General features: G+C 36.5%; 1 protein-coding gene across 2 annotated transcripts in view; it reads right to left on the bottom strand.

Moving 5' to 3' along the window:
• TSHR (thyroid stimulating hormone receptor) overlaps positions 1-20,716 on the bottom strand; it is a 158,279-nt gene that overhangs the window by 68,816 nt on the left and 68,747 nt on the right. For both annotated transcript variants that reach the window (XM_039257023.1, XM_039257024.1), the window contains exon 2: positions 4,705-4,776. In XM_039257023.1, coding sequence (XP_039112954.1) covers positions 4,705-4,776 — 72 coding nt within the window. The remainder of the gene's footprint in view (positions 1-4,704; positions 4,777-20,716) is intronic.

The following is a 20,716-nucleotide window of genomic DNA, read 5'->3' as shown; positions in this document are numbered from 1 at the left end:
CCAGTTCATTAGCTCCTATCTATCCCTAAGGTTTCATTCAACTGACACTTCCTTTAGAAGTTTTTCCTGAATTTCCCAATTAGGTAAAATTCCCCTTAAGTATCCCTCATTGCACCAAGAATGTCTCCTTTCACTAATTATCACAGTGCAACTTTCTAATTGTTTGGGTATTGTCTGATTAGGCTATACCTTCTCTGAAATGGAGAACAGTGTCTGCTTTGGGTGGCCTTCGAATTTTGAGTGTCTTTCATAGTGCCTGGCACGTAGTAGACCCTCAGTGAATGTGTGTTAAGATAATGAATGAACAGTGAATTCTGCTATTTGCAGGAGCAGAAAATGAAAGAAATTAGAAGAGAACACAGAAATAAAAAAGAGGCATTTTTAACAGTGTGCCTAATAGTATGCAATTAGAAATATAGTCTCAGAAGATGAGAAATGTATAATTCTCTAGTGGAACATTCCATGGGGTTGTGACTACATATCCACTTAATTTTGATTAAGCTGAAAATTCAAGATTTTTCTTGAACTTTGTAAGCAAAAGACAACTCAGTAAAAGCTTTACATATAAAAGAGAAAAGAGAAACTCCTAAGTACAACTTGTCAAGAATATATACTGTTTCAAACAGCCTCCACCAATTCCATCTTATTATAAGAATGATTAATGTAGCCAAATTGAGAGGCATCTCTGTGATATTTGGGGAAATTAAGAATTAATAGATGGTGTCTACCTGTTATAATGGAGATTCTCAACTCTGGCCATACAGTTAAACTACCTGGGAGGCTCTTAAAACATATATATGTCTATGACATGATCCAGGATAATTAAATCAGGGTTTATGAGGGATGACATGCAAGTACTTTATTTAAAAATATTATCTTTAAATTTTGAATTAAATCTGCCAGTTAAATGTTTTCATTAATACAATGTTTATAAGAGGAGCTCTGACTGTTCTATTTGAGTTTTTACTACATCATTGGAAATATTCTAATGGTCCTGTACTTTCTGTTTTATCTGTTCTCTAAATAAGCATCCTTTGATTTCCCAGGGCACCTAAGCCATTGCCACTTGTGGATAACATTACATAAATTATTTTGATCCAAATATATTTTTAACATAGAGGGAACAATGGGAGACATTGAAAAGATTAATTTTTGTGTAAAGATTGCAGAGATTTATAATGGACAAAATTGAGCCATTTGAAGGAAAAGATTAATTTTGAAGGCTGCAAACTTGTTTTCCTAACTTTATATCATACCTATTGCTAAAATTTTCTCCTGTATTTCTTAGTTTAGAAACGTGAACCCTTTCTCAAAGGGAAAGGTCATTCTGCCCATGTCAGAAGTTCCAGTTTCTCCAACTGAATGATACACATCCTTAAGGGGCTCTTATAGCTCAGTTGGGAAAACAACATGTAGGAACCACTTATTCACTGAAATGAAAGAAGTGATTCTGCTTGCTTATCCCTTTTTTGTTAACAGGAAAAATCAGATCCTATCTCTTCCTCAAATTTCTTCTTAGCATGTAAGTCTTAAGTAATCACTAGGGTGACCATATCATTTATCATACAAACTAGGATATTTTTGTGAGTTACACAGGGTGCTTTAATAATTATGCATGAATGGTAAGTGGAAATTTGTGCTGTCCCATTACAAACCTATCTAGGATCGCCCAAATGATTTCTCTCTTACCCCCTAGACAGACCAGACCTTTAACTATTGCTTATGTATCTCTGCATGCTTTCATTCAACAAATATCTATTGAATATTTACTCTGTGTCAGTAACTGGGCATTGATAAAACAGATCTGTTCCCCAGCTTCAAGGAAGTCATAGTAATGGATGATATAGGTACATAAATGGGATTAATATATACAGTGATGAGTGCTCTGATGTGGTTCAGGAAACATTTAACTCAGACTGGAGAATCCAGCATATTCTCCATGGAGGAAGTCTTAACAGGACCTTCAAATTTGCCTGGGTGTCCTGTATATCTCAGCCAACACTTTTATTGGCCATCACTTTTGTTTCAAACCTTCTCAAATTTCTAACTCTCCTAACTTCATCCTCAATAATTAGCAGATAATCTTTTAATAATTTGTAGAAAAGATTGAAACCTTAGTATGAGAATTCTTTGAATTCTCCACCAATAAGCCTACTAATACACCTGCATGGCCTCATCTCTTACTTTCTTCTTACAATGTAAAAGATGACAATTTTCTTGTAGCAAGTCAATCCCTTTATTTGGATTCCATCCATTCTTACCTTCTCAGGGACCCCCAAATTGTTTGTTCTTCCCTTTCTTTAGCCTCTCCACCTCTACTGATGCCCTCCCCTGGTCCCAGTTACATCTGCCTGGAATGAATGAAAAAATTCTATTTATGTCCTGATATCTGCTGGACACATAGCTTGCTTGATGCCTCAAAGGTACCTGACATGCCGTATGCCCCAAACTGAACTGCTAACTTTCTCCCTGACCCTCCACAGCAAATTCACACAAAACTTCTCTATCTGAGCAAATATGCTCATCAACTACACAGGTGTCCTGGTCAGACTCTTCCCACCTCCAAATCAATCAACTTTTGAGTTTGTCAGTTCTCTTATTTATTTCTCAAACCTGGCCACTTTTTCTTTATTTCCCCTCAATCATATCATTCAGTTCACCATCCCCTCTTCCCCAGGGACACTGCATCAGCCTCCTCACTAGCTTCCTGTCTCTAGTCTTACTCCATTTGACTCCCTTTCCACAGCACGAGGGAATGTTTCTAACACACCTGATCTGTCACTTGTCTGCTATAACCATTCAGTGGCTTGGACCTTAGGGAAGATTTCAAATTTCTTTACATGGTTCACAAGGCTCTGGATTTGCTTATTCCCCAGTTTCATTTTTCTCTACTGCCCTTCTCCCCACTTAAGCTCCAGGCTTAACAAATTTATTTTAATTTAACTGACAGTTCAGCTTTTCCCTTGTTCTTGGAATGATCTTTCTACTTCCTTCACCCCGCCTCCCCCTGAGATCACAAGTTAGGTGTCATTGCCTCCAGGAAGACTTCTTTGACCACACTCTCCATCTAGGTAAGATGTTTCTTATGTGAATCATACAGCACTCTCTAACTGCATATAATAGTACTCTCTCTCTTAGGAAGGAAAGTGGAAGCTCCATGAGTATTGTCAGCTGTTGTATGTAAAGCATCTAGCAAAGTGCCAGACACAGAGTAGGGCCCAATAAATATTTGTTGAATGAATGAGTAAAGTAATAGTCAAGCTATTTGGGACTCCAAACAGAGACACCAAATAGGCAATTATATAAGATGAGAAGGGCTAATTCGAGGTGTTTAGCTTCTAGGCCACAACATGGTGGTGCTGTTAGAGGGAAAAGAAGGAACAGTTTAGCAGAAGATGAGTCTATTTTGTATATGCTGTTTGAAGTGACTGTGGGACATCAGGATGATGATACTTGAGAGGGAGCTCTGATGTACGCCTGAATTGTAGGAACAAGCCAGGGCTAGAGATACTCATTTAGGAATTAACTCTATTGGGTGACAGTGAAGCCAAAGGAATGGGGGTGTCTATTCAAGGAGAAGAGGGAAGTAAGGAAGTGCGACAAAAGAAAGAATGAACTGATATTTAAGGAATTGAATGAAATGAAATAGGAGGTTAGGAAAGGAGACTGAGGAAGAGTAGCTAAGGTAAGATGTTAAAAAGAAGAATGAGAGGGCAACATTAAGGAAATCAAAGGAGGCAAGAATTTGAAAAGGGAAGGGCTGTTCAGGAAAATCAAAGACTGCAGAGATGTTTAGCTGGAATGGTTTCTCAGCCTCAGTCCTATTGACATTTTGGACTAGAAAGTGCTTTGTTGTGGGAGGATATCTTGTGCCTTGTCGGGTGTTCAGCAGATCCTTTGCCTCTATCCATTCTATGCCAGTAGCACCCTCCTTTCTAGTTGGAACAACTAAAAATGTCAAATGCCCCTGAAATGACACAACAGACACCCAATAAATGTCATGAAATGAATAAATTGAGCCAAAACCCACACAGGTTGCTCCTGGTTGTATTGTCATTGGTGTGCCTGAATTATCTTCATGGCTTGTCAGACTCTGTTAAATGAAATCAGGCCCTGGTTTATTTCCTATATAATTATACTCTCTGTCAACTCAACATGGAAGTCCTTTTTATCCTTATTCTTGGGTGTATAGCAGTTCAGTTTTCTAATGTTTAGAAGTGTGTGTGTGTGTGTGTGTGTGTTAATGAGAGAAGTCTGAAATCCTTAGCTACATTTCTGACAAAATGTGTGTATTTGTCCTACTGGTAAAAAGGAAATCAAGAATTAGTAACTAGGAGAGAGGGACTAGAGATAGATATATAAACCTGTTTATGGGAGAGATTCCCAGCTAACATTTTGCCACATCCCAAGATATACTAAAATACATTGAGAATTATTAAATTGCCAAGATCAAATGAATTTAACTTTAACTTTGAAGTAGGTTTAAGAAATAATTTAGGAAAAAAAAAAAAGAAAGAATTTAGGAATTCAGGATTAAAGATGTAGCAAAATCAAACATCTTGTAATAAACTTTTCAAATACATTGCAAATATCATTGATTTATGCAAGTACAATGTATAACAAGTATTTTTCTTGATAGAACACATTTAGAAAACAACATGGCACAGTTACAAACTTCCCTTTATATTAAAAAAAAAGACTTACATCCGGGAAATATTAGGCAGATTTGAAAATGCACGACTGGGAATGCTTTTCAGATGAGTCTCTATAAACTTCCTATGAAGATAACAGTCACACAATTAGTTTTAGTCATTGGATTTTTCTAATAAGTCAACTTAACTATGAACAATACATTATGAGAGGCATCCTGGTCCTTATGACATCCATGATATCATACATAATCAACAAAATTAATATAGATAAAACATACAGGTTCCCCCCAACAAACCAAGAACTGAGAGTGAGATTCAAATGCAGAAAATAAAACTTCAGATGTCATCTTTGAATTTGTAGTAAACTTGTATGCCTTGGGTGACATCATATTCAGATTATTAACTGGAGGGCAATAAAACATATTCATGTCTCTTAGGACTACTGAATTCTGAATATTGAATTCCTATCATGTACATGTCAGTGGAAATTGACATGGAATTCCATTGACATGGAATGCCATTTGAATGTATATTAAGAGCACATTAAGAGCACTAAGTGTATTTGATATATCTTAAAGATTAAAAATAGTGATATGATTACAATCTTTTCTTCCAACTAAAAGTCTCTCCAGCCATTACCTTCATCTTCTCATCTACTTGCTGCAGTTTGGAAATAACTGATTGACAAGGAGCTAATTATCAGGGTTGTAGCATCTTTGTTGCATATGCAACTTAAAGGTTGTGGCAGGGGCGCCTGGGTGGCTTAGTCGGTTAAGCGTCCGACTTTTGCTTAGGTCACGATCTCGCGGTTCGTGGGTTTGAGTCCCGCGTCGGGCTCTGTGCTGACTGCCAGCTCGGAGCCTGGAGCCTGTTTCAGAGTCTGTATCTCCCTCTCTCTCTGACCCTCCCCTGCTCACGCTGTCTCTCTTTCTCTCTCTCTCTCTCCTAGAAATAAATAAAAATTAAAAAAAAAAAAAAAAGGTTGTGGCTTTTCTTCCAGTTTGCTTCTATGGACACTTTTCAGAAAACTGAGATTATTTTCCTTATATAGGTAATAAGGCATCTCAATGTATTTCAGTAAGTCTGTTTACCAAGATGTTCCATTTTTTACTTCCTTTTTTTTTCGCTACAGCAGCTGCTTGATAGAATCCTGTAAGGAAGAAGGTGTCCAAACTCACTTTACAAAAAGACAACACCTCATTACACTTACTATCTTCTCCATGGTCTGTTTTTGTCATATAAATATTCATAATCACACATCACCCATTTACTTCCTTACTTAAAGAAATTAGACTAAAATTGTGTTTTTTCCTCCGAGGCTACAGGTTTTGTTTTTTTCCTCAGCAATCTATTTCCTTGATCTCTGCATTCTTTGAAGTACTAATTTTTGCAGTGATTGACATGCATTTGAAACTTCTGGTTTCTGGTTCAGCATGTCAGGAGCCTGGAGAAGGGAAGACATCGGGCAAACCACTGTTGGCAAGATTGGAGAGACAGGCAAATAAAGGGAGTCCCAAATGCAGAGTGGAGACTGATGCGTGGAAAACAGAGAGGACCAGTGTCAGGATAGGAAACCTGAATTGGGATTGATAAATCCTGGAGGCACAATGCTGATAGATCTCCAGGGGGACCCAGTCACAGGGGACCTCCACAATTTTGTGATTTACCTCCAGGCTTAATGAGGTTCTAATAGTAAACAGTAAAAAAAAAAATAGCCCCTTGTGCTTCTGGCAAAGAGAGGGGAAAAGGAACCTTTTGGAAATATAGCAGAGTACTTTGTTTTTAACAAGGCCTGCCCTCAGGGGAAACTATTAACTAGGTCCTAACTGACCTGGGGAAGGGAAATACCCAGCTCTAGATCACTCTAGCCATCCTTTTCTATTTAAAGGGAGAGGGAAAAAAACGCAAAAACACTTGTGAAGTTCACAGTGAGGCAGTCTCACTAAAAGACCAAGACCTAAACACGGGGCTATAGAATGCTTCCCTTCCCCAACACTTCACCATCCCATCACTAACGGCCTCTTTACAGCAATTCCTTTTACCAAGTACATCCTGTGTGTCTATCAAGACATAATATCTGCAATTTGTTCAGTCAATGCCTCCATGGGACCAAATTAGTTTATAAAAGGATGTATAACTTAGAGAAGACGAGGTGATGTGAATGACAAAAGGGTAGGTTGTCAGCTCCTTACAATCCTTGATGTTTCAGCATGAAGCCCAATGTTGCCTTAATATGGTTTCAAAAATTTAGGTCTCAGAAATTACGCATCTTTTCTCATAGGTCTCTCCCTTACATTCCCTTAATTGGGTTGATTAAAGCCTATTGGTCCAGATCCAAGATTCTGAAGTTAAAAATAAGAGCATAATAACATATTTAATTAAAATCTCCCGGTAAAAGTGGGCCATGCCAAACGAAAACAAAGGATCATACACACACCTGTTGGGTATCACCAAAGGAGATTGAGTTTCTCAAGCTCAAAGATAGTCCTGCATATAAGGCCTGGACCTTGAGAGCATGCATATTTACTGTAAAACTGCACACACTGCTTATAGATAATGTGGACTTGATTTGTAACTTCACTGGCTAAAAATTTGAGTGTTCAAAAGTAAATGACCTATTTAACTAAGAAAATTAGAGTTAAGTTTACAATGGTATGTAAGAAGTTTGACTTGGAACAGAAATACTATCTAAATGTAATTTAATAGACTTTGGGTAAAAGGTTCAAATAATGTTTATATCCTTTCACAACATATGAATTTCTGAAATATATAATTCATGTTTCTTGAATTCTCTCCCTGTCACACACATAAACACACACTTTAAGTTAGAACAAAGATCTTTTTCCTACTGACTTAGTTGCAGTTAATGGAGTTCAGGACACACTATCCCCAAACACGGCAATTTAGCATGTTGAACATTTTAAGATGGAGGAATCTGAGAAACAGCAGGTGCATTAAGGACTCTCTGATCCCCCTTCTGCTCTGAAGCAAGTCAAAAGAGTCTCATGGGAGAGGTGCCCTGCCTATATCCTCATCTCTGAAAATACCAAGGGAATCTGAATGAACAATGAATAAGCTTCCTTCAGTTTACTATCCTTTTATTCTATCACATTTTTCCATGACTTTCCATTCTTCATCAAAATAGCATAAAAACACTCAGGTTTAATCACCTATTTGGGTCTTCATTTCTTTATGAAGGCTTCCATGACACATACAAATTTTTTATTAAATAAATTTTTATGTTCCTCTCTTATTAATCCATCTTTTGTTACAAAGCCCCAGCTGAGGAAGTAGAAGGATAAAAGGAAAAACCTACTCTTTCCTTCCTCTACAGTTTCTGGTGATGAGGATTGGATAGTAAAAGGCTGGGATACCTTGGAGACTGCCGCTGAGGTCTGGGACAACTGGCAGAAAGCCAGCAGAATGTAAGAATTCTTAACATGCCAGTTTCCTGGATCTTTGTCTTAGTTGAGAGAGGAAGGCAAACATTTCTCCTTGCCCTTTTCTTTCCAAATTCAGGATTGCAGGAAAAAATCTGTATTTGTCAAATTTTTGGATAGTGACCCTTTAGAGTTTAAAGTACCCATTGTTTATTGATCCTTTCCGTCCCAGGGTCAGCTATTGCTTTCCTGTTTAGCTTTTTTGTTTTGTTTTGTTTTGTTCTGTGTTTTGAGAGCCTTGCTTGGTTTCTCACCTGCCAGGCTATGCAGATCTTCAGTTGCCTTTTGAGAAATTTGCCTAGGAAACAAAGATTCTGTGTTTTATCAAAGTAATTTCCTGTGCTTCATGTTGTCTTCATAAAGTCTTTTGATTACTTAAGAAAACCTAACCTTCTTACTATTAAAAGAATAGAGGGCTTTGTTTACAACTATTCTGTATTTGCCTTAAAAATCTTCTCTTGTCAAATTTGGTTAAATAGTTGACCAAGACCTTATTTAATCAACTGTTCAAATCTTTTGATATTCTTGACAAGTTTCCCCAAATCAAATTCTAAATAAAATCTTTCTGACTTTGAATTAACTTTGAGCTTTTCCAGAGGATTCCTGCAAAGCAGACTTAAAAAGAGCCTATATAATCAATCAGTTTTCTTGTTCTTATATAAATAATTGGGCCAAGTTTAATAAGACTAGATTTATTTTTGCAAATAAAAAGTCTTTGATTAATCCTTGGTAGAAATGGAGGTGGCTGTAGACAAAAATTTTGTTTCAGTAAAGTATTACCCACCCTTGTGAATGTTCATTGTCTTTGAACTATTTTTCATCTCCTTGTAAATTAGATCTGCCATTTTGTACATTTTGTCCGTTGTTACCATATCCAATTTTACTCTCACCTTCCTGACTTGGCATCACCAAAAACTAAAACTACCCATTTCCCGAAGCTCTATAAGCTGAAGCTGGATGATGATAAAAACTTTTAGGGAATCACCATAACAGATCATGTATGGATACTCTTTGTACCTATGGGTGTGTGAATCACTCAGAAATTTCACTGGAACATTCAATGCAATCACCAGAGATACTCAAACTGCAAACCTATATATATATATATATATACACACCCTCCCTGCCTTTACTACCCTACCTACTAGCCCAACCTACAGGTGCTTTAAGCCCAACATCTAGAAATCGTGACTGACTGCCCTCCGGGTTCCAAAACTGAATTTATAGTTTGTTGGAACCATTAACCTTTGTTTTTCTTTTATCTCTATAGAAACGTCCTTCATTAAATGCCCAATTACTAACACCATTAGAAGCCTAACTTAAGTGGATGCCCTTGCTCCCACCCATATCACCACCTTCTGAAATGAAACCACTCTTTAGGACAGCCCTAGTCCTAGGATGAGAGACTGGTTCACTGGGACAGGGGATGATCTACCAGCATAGAAACTCAATCTGTCAAACTTCTTGGGGAAAATTTCAGGTGAGAGAATAATGGGGTTTAAAACATGCTACACCTAAATATAATATATAATAGCGACAAAATTACTGCCTAACAAAACAACAATGAAACCTCTATAAGTTTTAAGGCTCATGCATCTGGGATCAGCTAGGGATCAACAACGCATCCACCTGTCACCATAATTTATTCTCCATGATCCTCAGCTTATAGTAAGACTATTGGGGGAAAACCAAACAAAGGCTCTGTGAACAAACATGCTGTCTTTATTATTTAATTAGCTAGATGTCATGTTCTGGCCAATTATTTTTGCTCTTTATTTGAAGAGAAATAGCTATTTTGGAAGAAAACTCTTCCTACATGTTTTCATAATGTTAATCAGGCTAATAACATTTTAATAATTAGAGAAGTGGGGCGTGTGGGTGCCTCAGTTGGTTGAATGTCTGACTCTTGATTTCAGCTCAGGTCATGATCTCACAGGTTTGTGAGTTCCAGCCAAGCTGGGCTCTGCACTGTCAGTGCTTGAGACTCTCTCCCTCTCTTTGACCCTCCCCCCGCTTGCACACTCTTTCTCTCAAAACGAATTAATAAACTTAAAAAAAAAAAAGAGAAGAAAGTGAAGGGAAGCCATAAGCTAATACGTGGTAAATTTTAGAGTTACAGCTAAGACAACTAATACCAAAAGTTTAAAAATAAATGTTTTAACTCATTCATGAGTTTATTTTTCCATATTATGTATACATTAATATGAATATATCTGGGTAAAATGTACAAACTGCTAAACTGAATTTGGCAATTTATGTGATCAGTCCATATTCTGATAATTCATTTCATTGAACATTATTGAAATCAGTCTTCTCTCTCAGGCTACATTATGACCATCATGATATTAACTAAGTTCACCTACTAATAATTGATCATTAATTTTCATCTCGGGCTGGAATACCTTGGCATATTAAATATTTTAAGTGGGAGGGATTTGAGGAACAGGAGGTTCAGGAAGAACTCCGTGAGCCCCTTTCTTCCCTGAATCAGGTCATAAAAGACTCTCATGAGACGTGCCCTCCTTATACCCAGAGGAAAAGAGCAATCTTATTTCTGAAGGCAGAGGGAGGCCAAGGGAAATATGAACAACTAGGCTTTGCTAGGTTTCCCCCAGTTTACTATTCTTATACCCTTTTGTCCAATGACATCTACCACCACCTTCCATTCTTTATCCAACCTAGCATAAAAATGTCATCTCTTCAAGCCTTCATTTCTTCATAAAGGCTCCCATGTCATGTAAAATTTAGTAAGTATGCTTTTCTCTTGATAATGTGTCTGATAGAGCCCTCGCTGAGACGTTGGAAGGGTAGGAAAAGATGTTTCTCTTCATCTACATAGCATAACGTTTTTTTTTTTTTTTTTTTTTACAAATAGTTTATTGTCAAATTAGTTTCCACATAACACTCAGTGCTCATCCCCACAAGTGTCCTCCTCCCTGCCCATCCCTCCTCCCCCCCACATCCATCAGTCCTCAGTTTTTGTCAGCATTCAAGAGTCTCTCACGGTTTGCCTCTCTCCCTTTCCCCCACCATTTCCGCCCTTCTTCTCCCCCTTGTTCCTCCTAATCCTCCTATACGTGCAAACATATGGTATTTGTCCTTCTCTGTCTGACTTATTTCGCTCAGCATAACACCCTCAAGGTCCATCCATGTTGCTACACATGGCCAGATTTCATTGTTTCTCATTGCCATGTAGTATTCCATGGTATAGATAAACCACATCTTCTTGATCCATTCATCTGTTGATGGACACTTAGGCTCTTTCCAACATAGCATAACATGTTTTAAAAGAAATGCTAAATGGTTATATCATCCTGTTTCTCTGTGCGTTCACACAGAGGCAAGCAGCTGCATGTTCTTTCCATTGTCTACATTTTCAAAAGCAAAACATTGGTTTAAAGAATTTTGTAACATTGTGATTACTGCTTTAAAAGCAGACAATGGGGGGAAAAGCAAATGATTGTGATTATTTGACTAGAATATTTTATTTTACTTTCAGAATAAATTTTGAATATTTGTGGAAAAGGAAAAAGACACATCTAAGTATGTATTCTGTTGAGAAAAACATTAGAAAATCTTCCAGGTGTCCTACTGTCCAAAGAATTTTCATCAAAATAGTATTTATTGGGTACAGAAGGGACAGTTTTTTATTTGCTTTTGATGGTTCAAAATGAGAAGGCAGTGATTATTTCTCTATAATGAAAAAAACTCAGAAAATGTGGCTCATAAAAATAGCGCCAGTATTTACTAGTAATGACTAAGGCACCACATACAACTCATTGGGGAAAGAAGTTTATAGTTTTATATCCTAAGTGAGGTAGTAAACAAGTTGGCTCTAGGATAATGGAAAGAATAAATATTTAATAATAATTTGTATTAATAAATTTATTCTATAATAAATAAGAGAATACATATTTAAGCTCAGAATGTAATTTAATTTATTTTTCTATGAGTTATTTAGCCAAGAATGATCCACCAAGGTATGACTTAGAATCAAATGTTTTCTTTCAGCCTTGCCAAATGTCTGCGTTTAGTAGATATGGTGCAGAAATAGAAATGCATGTGAAGTGCCAGTAGTGGACTTGAAGATTTGCAGAATAGGATCCAGTTTTAAGGAGTCTTTTTTGTTCTTGGAGTAGCAATGGGGGAGGGAAACCTGGTTAAGGCTAGTAAAGAGAACAGACAGTTCTCTATGTTCCAACAGCAACAGTTTGTGCTATTAAATTTTTCACATGATGGTAGGCTCATTTCACTGAAACTTTAGCAACATGCAAATCTAATCAACATTCTAACATTTTGTTTTGTGCAAGTTCTCTGTAATCATAAATACATAGTTTTTATGTGTATACATGTGGGTGTGAGGTTTAGTTAATTAATGCTGCATGGGAAACATCCCCTTACTTATTAAAGAATGTAAATTATGAATGGATGAACATGACTGAATTTTACTGGGCTGAGAAGCATGGCTGATTTTCTTTGCCATGGGTGAGCTTGTGTGCACCAGAAACACCAACTTCCCATTTAATCTCTTGGCAATCAGGCTGAGGATATTTTGTGATTTTGCATCTAGCTTGTTTGTTGAATACCACCATTTGGATTTCAAAGGTCTCCTTTTGTATTAAATACCTATATCAATCAATTAACTGATATCTCACTGAGATGAATCAAGTTTATAACGTTAAACTAGTCAATGTGACCATAGAAAGTACTAGCAGTAGAAAAAGAAGAAGTTGTTACAAATGATCCAGATACTTAAATATTGTGAAACTGTGGATTATAAAATGGACAATATTAATATGACATTTATCACTTGCCTGCTCTTTTTACTTTGCTGAGAAGATTCTCATTGGTGAATCTGTTTTACTATTGTGCTATATACATATATGTATATACATATACACACACACACACACACACACACACACACTATGGTAAGCTATGAGGGATGTAGCAAGCGCAGGAATTAAAGTCAGGGATATAGACCCAGAAGGATCATACAGTCAGTTATTTGGGATTCATTATATAATATATAGATTATATGTTTAAATATGAAAAATTTATTTACTTAAAATTTTTAAAAATGTGTATATTTGAGAGAGAGAGAGAGAGACAGTGTGCAAATGGGGTGGGGGACAGAGAGAGATGGAGACAGAGTCAGAAGCAGGCTCCAGACTCTGAGCTGTCAGCACAGAACCTGAAGCAGGACTCAAACCCAAGAGCCCTGAGATCATGACCTGAGCTGAAGTCAGATGCTCAACTGACTGAAACTCCCAGGTGCCTCTAAAGATGAAAGAAAAATTAAATCTGTGCTATGTGTGTTTTTTGTTTCAGTGGTAGAATGGCATTTTAGTCAATGTTCCTACTGAATTATTTATATATAACAAAAATACCAGGTGATGCCTATAATTCAAGGTACGATATTGCAACACACCACCAGATTCCAAATGGAGCTGTGAATCATCATTTTGGGAGAGTTAATTTCTCTTTGGGCTTTAACTTTTGTGATCTTGGACTTAGAAATACAAGCAATGTCTTGATAAGTTTGGCTGTATGGAAATTGTCCAGCTTAGGCCATCTGGGATAGAGTTTTCTGTACACAATACTTGGTTTAGTTCTCCAGAGTAAAAATATATATAGATAATTTGGTTTTATTTTATTATTTGGGACACTTTGTATACCAAATCTTAAATATTTTTTAAGTTTATGTATTACTGTTTGAGAGAGAGAGAGTGCAAGAGAGTGTACAAGTGAGAGATCAAGAGTCCCAAACAGGCTCCAGCATGGAGCCCCACATGGGGCTTTGTTGGGAGCCATTCTGAGCCCACTAGTTGAGAAAGCCCCTGGTGAGGTTAAAGCAAGTTTGCACGATCTCGATATCCACCCCCACTCAATTATTTCTGTTTGAGCACTGACCACCAAGTTACCTTTGTTGATCGGTATTAGGAGTGACTTGTCCCCTTATTCTGGCCCTGGTATGATGATTGCACCTTGTGAAGGAACTTATTGTGGGAACTTCTTTTGGTTATGGGAACAGACATTGTGTCTCTGGCAGGTCCTGTTTTCCTTGATACTTCCCTTGAGCTATAAACAGGCTAATGACCCTTACTCATAAAAGATTGACCTTTACGTGTACAATTCTGTTTCTACCCTTGCGTTAGTCCAAGACGTTCATATAGCTCAACATGTAAATCAACTAACCAAAAATGTTTCTCATGCCCTAGCTATTCAAGAAATCATAGACAAAAAACTAGACAGAAAGGTAAATGCACTCGAAGAGGCTATTCTATGCATTGGAAATGAGCTAAACTCTTTAAAGGTACGGCTGGTTCTCTGGTGCCGTAAGAAATATAACTGGACAATTAAGTCTTGCCCGGAGACAAAGAGCCTAACTTAGAGAGAAGGAACAGATAAGGGCAGAACATAAGTTACTACATATACCTTTGCTAACTGGTGATGTATAGCAGTCCTTCCCTAAGGCCTACATTCCACAAACACGTTTCCTTAAACTGGCAGCTGTGATGAGGATGGATAAGAGTACCTACCACTTAACCTATGACTTAATCTTAGTGTTACTAAAATGTGTATGTGATCCTGTTTTTCACTAAGAACACCCTGTTATTTTCTAAGTTACTCAACCTTACGATAATTGGAAATACTTCTGTAAAACCTGTCTCTGTACATTTTCCCAAACATCGTATCACAGAGAACTATCCATTGTAAAAATTCCATTTTCTGATGCCATGTTAACGTTTGACCTGTAAGTAAAGACACCAAAACTGACAGAAAAGAGATTCCTGCCTGGTGATCAGAAAGATTCTCATGGCTCTCTCACTCTGTCTCGCCAACACCGTCCATCCTTCAGGGACCCCTGGACTGGCTGGAGCCGGCTTCCAGCAGGGCTCAAACTCATGAACTGTGAGATCATGACCTGAGCTGGAATCAAGTGTTGGACACTTAACTGAGCCAACCAGGCACCCCTGTATTAAAACATTTTAATACAAATTTAAGGTATAATTTACATCCAGTAAGATGCATAAATCTTAAATGTATAATTATAAACTTAAGTGTATACAAGTATGTATACTTATACTTCACATATGTACACATGTATTCTCATGACCAGGACTTGGATCAAAATATAGACTATCTCCATACCATGCACCTTTTCCTACTAAAACACTATGAAACCAGAAGTCAACCATAAGAAAAAATCTGAAAAGACCATAAATACATGGAGGTTAAACAATATGCTATTAAACAATGGAGGGGTCAATAAGGAAATCAAAGAAGACATTTAAAAATACATGGAAACAAATGAAAATACAATGGTCCAAAACTTTTGGGATGTACAAAAGTGGCCGTAGAAGGGAAGTATATGGCAAGATAGTCCTACATCAAGAAGCATGAAAAATCTCAAACAACCTTATCATCTAAAGGAGCTAGAAAGAGAACAACAAATGAAACCCAAAGCCAGTAGAAGAGAGGAAATAATAAAGATTAGAGCAGAAATAAACGATATAGGAACTAAAAAAAAAAAAACCATAATAGAACAGATAATGAAACCAGGAGCTGGTTCTTTAAAAAAATTAATAAAATTGATAAACCTCTAGCTAGACATATTGAAAAGAAAAAAGGAAGGTCTCAAATAAAACAACAAATGAGGGAGGAGAAATAAGAATCAACTCCACCAATATACAATTATAAGACAATATTATGAAAACCTATATGCCAACTAAATGGACAACCTAGAAGAAACGGAAAACTCCTAGAAACATAAATTACCATAACCGAAACAGGAAGAAAGAGAAAACTGTAACAGACTGATAACCAACAAAGAAATTGAATAAGTAATCATAAAACTCCCAACAAACACAAGTCCAGCACCAGATGGCTTCATGGGTGAGTTTTATGAAACATTTAAAGAGTTAATACTGATTATTTTCAAATTATTCCAAAAAATAGGAAAGGAGGGAAAGCTTCCAAAGTAATTCTATGAGGCCACCACTACCTTGATACCGAAATTAGGTAAAGACACCACTAAGAATGAGAACTAAAGGGCCAATATCCCCGATGAACATAAATGTAAAAATTCTCAACAGAATGTTAGCAAACCAAATCCAACAATATGTTAAAAAAAATCATTCACCATGATTAAATGAGGTTTATTCCTGGAATGCAAGGATGGTTCAATATTCACAAATCAATCAACATGATACATCACATTAATATAAGAAATAAGAACCATATCCTATCAAGAGATGCAGAAAAAGCATTTGACAAAATACAATATCCATTCATGATAAAAACCATTAAAGTAGGTTTAGAGAGAACATACCTCAATATAATAAAGGTCATAAATGAAAAATCCACAAATAATGTGTTCCTCAATGGGAAAAAACTGAGAGCTTTTCCTTTACAGTCAGGAACAAGACAAAGATGTCCACTTCAATCACTTTTATTCAGCATAGTACTGCAAGTACTAGCCATAGCAATCAGACAACAAAAAGCAATAAAAAGCATACAGATCAGCAAGGAAGAAGTCAAATTTTCACTCTTCGCAGACAACATGATACTCTGTAGAGAAAACTGGAAAGACTCCACAAAAAACTGCTACAACTGATAAATGAATTCAGTAAAGTTGCAGGGTACAAAATCAATGTACAGAATTGTTGCTTTTCTATACACCAATAATGAAGCAACAGAAAGAGAAATTAAGAAATCAGTTCCATTTACAACTGCACCATTAATAGTAATATATCTAGGAATAAACCTAACCAAAGATGTGAAAGATCTATACTCTGAAAACTATAAAGGAGTGATGAAAGAAATTGAAGATGACACAAAGAAATGGAAAGATATTCCATCCTCATGGATTGGAAGAGTCAATATTGTTAAAATGTCTATACAACCCAAAGCAACATACATATTTGATGCAATCCCCATTAAAATACCAAGAGCATTTTTCAGAAAGCTAGAACAAATATTCCTAAAATTTGTATGGAACCACAAAAGACCCTGAATATCCGAAGCATCCTTGAAAAAAGAAAAGCAAAACTGGAGGCATCATGATTCTGGACTTGAACTTATAGTACAAAGCTGTAGTAATCAAAACAGTATGCCACCGACACAAAGATAGACACATAGATCTATGGAATAGAATAGAAAACCCAGAAATAGACCACAACTGCATAGTCACGTAATCTTCAATGAAGCAGGAAAGATTACCCAATGAGAAAACCAATGTTTCTTCAACAAGTGGTGTTGGGAAAATGGGACAGAAACATGCAAAAGAATGAAACCAGACCACTTTCTTATATACAAAAATAAATACAAAATGGATTAAAGATATAAATGTGATACCTGAAATGAAAAAACCCTGGAAGAGAACACAGGCAGTAACTTCTTAGCAATCAGCCATAGCAACTTCTTTCTATATATGTCTCCTGAGGCAAGTGAAACAAAAAAAAACTGTTGGGACTACATCAAAAGCTTCTGCACAGTGAAGGAAACAACAAAACCAAAAGGCAACCTACAGAATTGGAGAAGATAATTGCAAATGACATATCTGATAACGGGTTAGTATCCAAAATATACGAAGAATTTATAAACCAATGCCCCAATAATGAACAATCCACCTAAAAATGGGCACAAGACATAAATAGGCATTTTTCCAAAGAAGACATACAGATGGCCAACAAATATATGAAAAGATACTCAACATCACTTATCATTAGGGAAATACAAATCAAAATTACAATGAGATATTACCTCATACCTGTCAGAATGGCTAAAATCAACAACACAAGAAAAAACAGGTGTCAGTGAGGATGTGGAGATAAAGGAACCTTCTTGCACTGTTTGTGGGAGTGCAAACTGGTGCAGCCACTGTGGAAATAGTAAGGAGGTTTCTCAAAAAGTTAAAAATAGAACTACCCTACCGTCTAGCAATTGTACTATTAAGCATTTACCCAAAGATTATAAAAATACTAATTCAAAAGGACACATGCCCCCCAATGTTTATTGCAGCTTTATCTCCCATAGCCAAATTATGGAAACAGCCCATGTGTCCAACAGTTGATAAATGGATAAAGAAGTGTGGTATATATATGATATGGAATATTACTCAGCCATAAAAAGAATGAAATCTTACCATTTGCAACAGCATGGAGAGTATTATGCTAAGCGAAACAAGTCATTCAGAGAAAGACAAATACTATATGATTTCACTTATATATGGAATTTAAGAAACTAAACAAATGAGCAAAGGGAAAAAAGAGAGAGGCAAACCAAGAAACACACTCTTAACTGTAGAGAACAAACTGACACTTACCAGAGGGGAGGAGGGTGGGGCTATGGATGAAACAGGTGATGGGGATTAAGGAGTACACTTGGGATGAGCACCGGGTGTCATATGCAAGTGTTGAATCACTAATTTGTACAACTGAAACTAATATTACAGTATATGTTAACTAACTTGAATTTAAATAAAAGCTTTTGAAAAGGTAAAATGTAACTGCTTTGCCAACAAACTTTAAAAAAATATAGACTAACTCCATCATGCCAGAAAGTTCTCTTGTGCCCCTTTCCAATCACCAACCCAGCCCCTCTCAGAAGATAACCCCTATTCTGTGATCTGCCACCACAGATTGCTTTCTTATTAGCTTCACATAAATGTGAAGCCACCTTTTTGTCTGTCTTCTTTTGTTTAATATAACGTTTTTGGGACTCGTTCACATGGTTGCATGTATTGATAATTCCTTTTATTGTTAATTATAAATATGTCCACATTGTTTATTCATTCTCCAGTTGATGTTTTTCCAATTTGGGGTCATTAAGATGAAAGCTTCTATGAACATTCACATACAAATCTTTTTATGGACATACACAATCATTGCTCTTAGGTAAATAGCCAGGATGCGGGTAATGAGGGTATGCAGATCATAGAGAAATGAGTACTTAAGTAGAACAGAAACTGCTTGTGCCATGTTCACTCTTACCAGTAATGGGTGGGAGTCCTAGTTAACTCCACGTTCCCACCAGCACCTGGTATTATCAGTCTTTAAATTTTAGCCATACTGGCAAATATGTATAGGTAACATTTTTGATTGATGTTTTTAGTTGCTAATGGTTTGGAGAAAGGCACAATCAAATAAAAAAAAAAAGTATATTTGTATACCCAAGGTTAATATTATGTGTCAACTTGACTGGGCCACGGAGTGCCCACATATCTGGTTAAGCGTTATTCTGAGTGTGTCTGTGAGGGTGTTTCTGGATGAGATTAACATCTGAATTATAGATTGAGTGAAACATATTGCCCTCCCAAAGGTGGACAGACTTCATCCAATTCATTGAAGACCTGAATACAATAAAAGCCTGCATAGGAAAGAATTCTTTCTCTCTGCCTGTCTTCAAGCTTGGACATAGTCTTCTCCTGCCTTTGGACTTAGACCAAAATTGAAACTTACAGAGTGGGTCTCCTGATTCTCAGGTCTTTAGACTCACACTGGAAACATACTATCAGATGTCCATTATTTCCAGCTTTCTGACTATAGATCTTAGACTTTTCAGCCTCCATTATCACATGAGCCAATTCATTATAGTAAAATCAATCTCTCTGTGTCTGTCTCTGATTTCATTATATATGTATATACTTCCTCTTGATTCTGTTTCTCTGAAGAGCCCAGACTAATAAGACAAGTGTCTAAATTGAAATAATAATAAACACACAACACTCACTATGCCAAACACTATAAAGGTGCATTGCATTTATTATTACATCTTCCTAACAGCCCTGTGAGTTAGGGTATATTATTATCCCCAGTTCATAGATGATAATCTGAAATACAGAAAGGTTAAATAATTTGGGGAAGGCTACACAGCTGTGAGTATGAGAGCCAGGTTTCACTCACAGGGGAAAAAGACATCAGATTCTATAGTATATTCTGCTATTCTAGAAAGTATAGAATGTGGATAATAATACTACCACATGGGATTGCTATGAAGATTTAATTATTATTGGAAGCACTTAGAACAACATAGGCATATTATGAACACTACATAGGTGTTTTTGTTAAAGAAAAACATACAAATTGGCCAATTTATTAATCGATGATGAGAAATACAACTGTCATATGGGCCAGAATATTCATGATGACATGTCTATTTTTTCTTGTGCACAGATTACTGTAGGGAACCAAGACAGATTCAGAAGATTGCCTTCAGGGCATGAAATCAATCAAAACAAGGAGATGAAATGGTTTTTAAATGTTTTCAGGCTAACAGCCTATCAATACCATTTTACAAGGAATGACTTTGCCTGTAGGGTATGATATTCACTAGTTTAAGCATCCACTGAATTAAGTTTCCTTTGTCCTGGACATTGACTAGATGCAAATTTCCACAATTCATATCTGTGACTCCACTTTTTCTCTGACTTCAGCTGATCAGTCCTCTGCCTGATGGATATTTTCTTCAACCAGATTGCAGAGGGTCATTCTATTTCCCTTATGGGATTTTATATGTCTCTATTATGATCCATTATGTGTTATTTAAGAAATTTACTTTGTTCCAAATTTTCTAGTGAGCATTACAGTGCAGCTTCAATATTATTGGGAATATTTTATT

Source organism: Hyaena hyaena, unplaced genomic scaffold (assembly GCF_003009895.1).
Source record: "Hyaena hyaena isolate Hyena2069 unplaced genomic scaffold, ASM300989v1 scaffold_597, whole genome shotgun sequence".
Taxonomy (NCBI): Eukaryota; Metazoa; Chordata; class Mammalia; order Carnivora; family Hyaenidae; genus Hyaena; species Hyaena hyaena.
The sequence above is the reverse complement of the archived record's forward strand: the minus strand, read 5'-3'. Positions and strand labels throughout refer to the sequence as shown.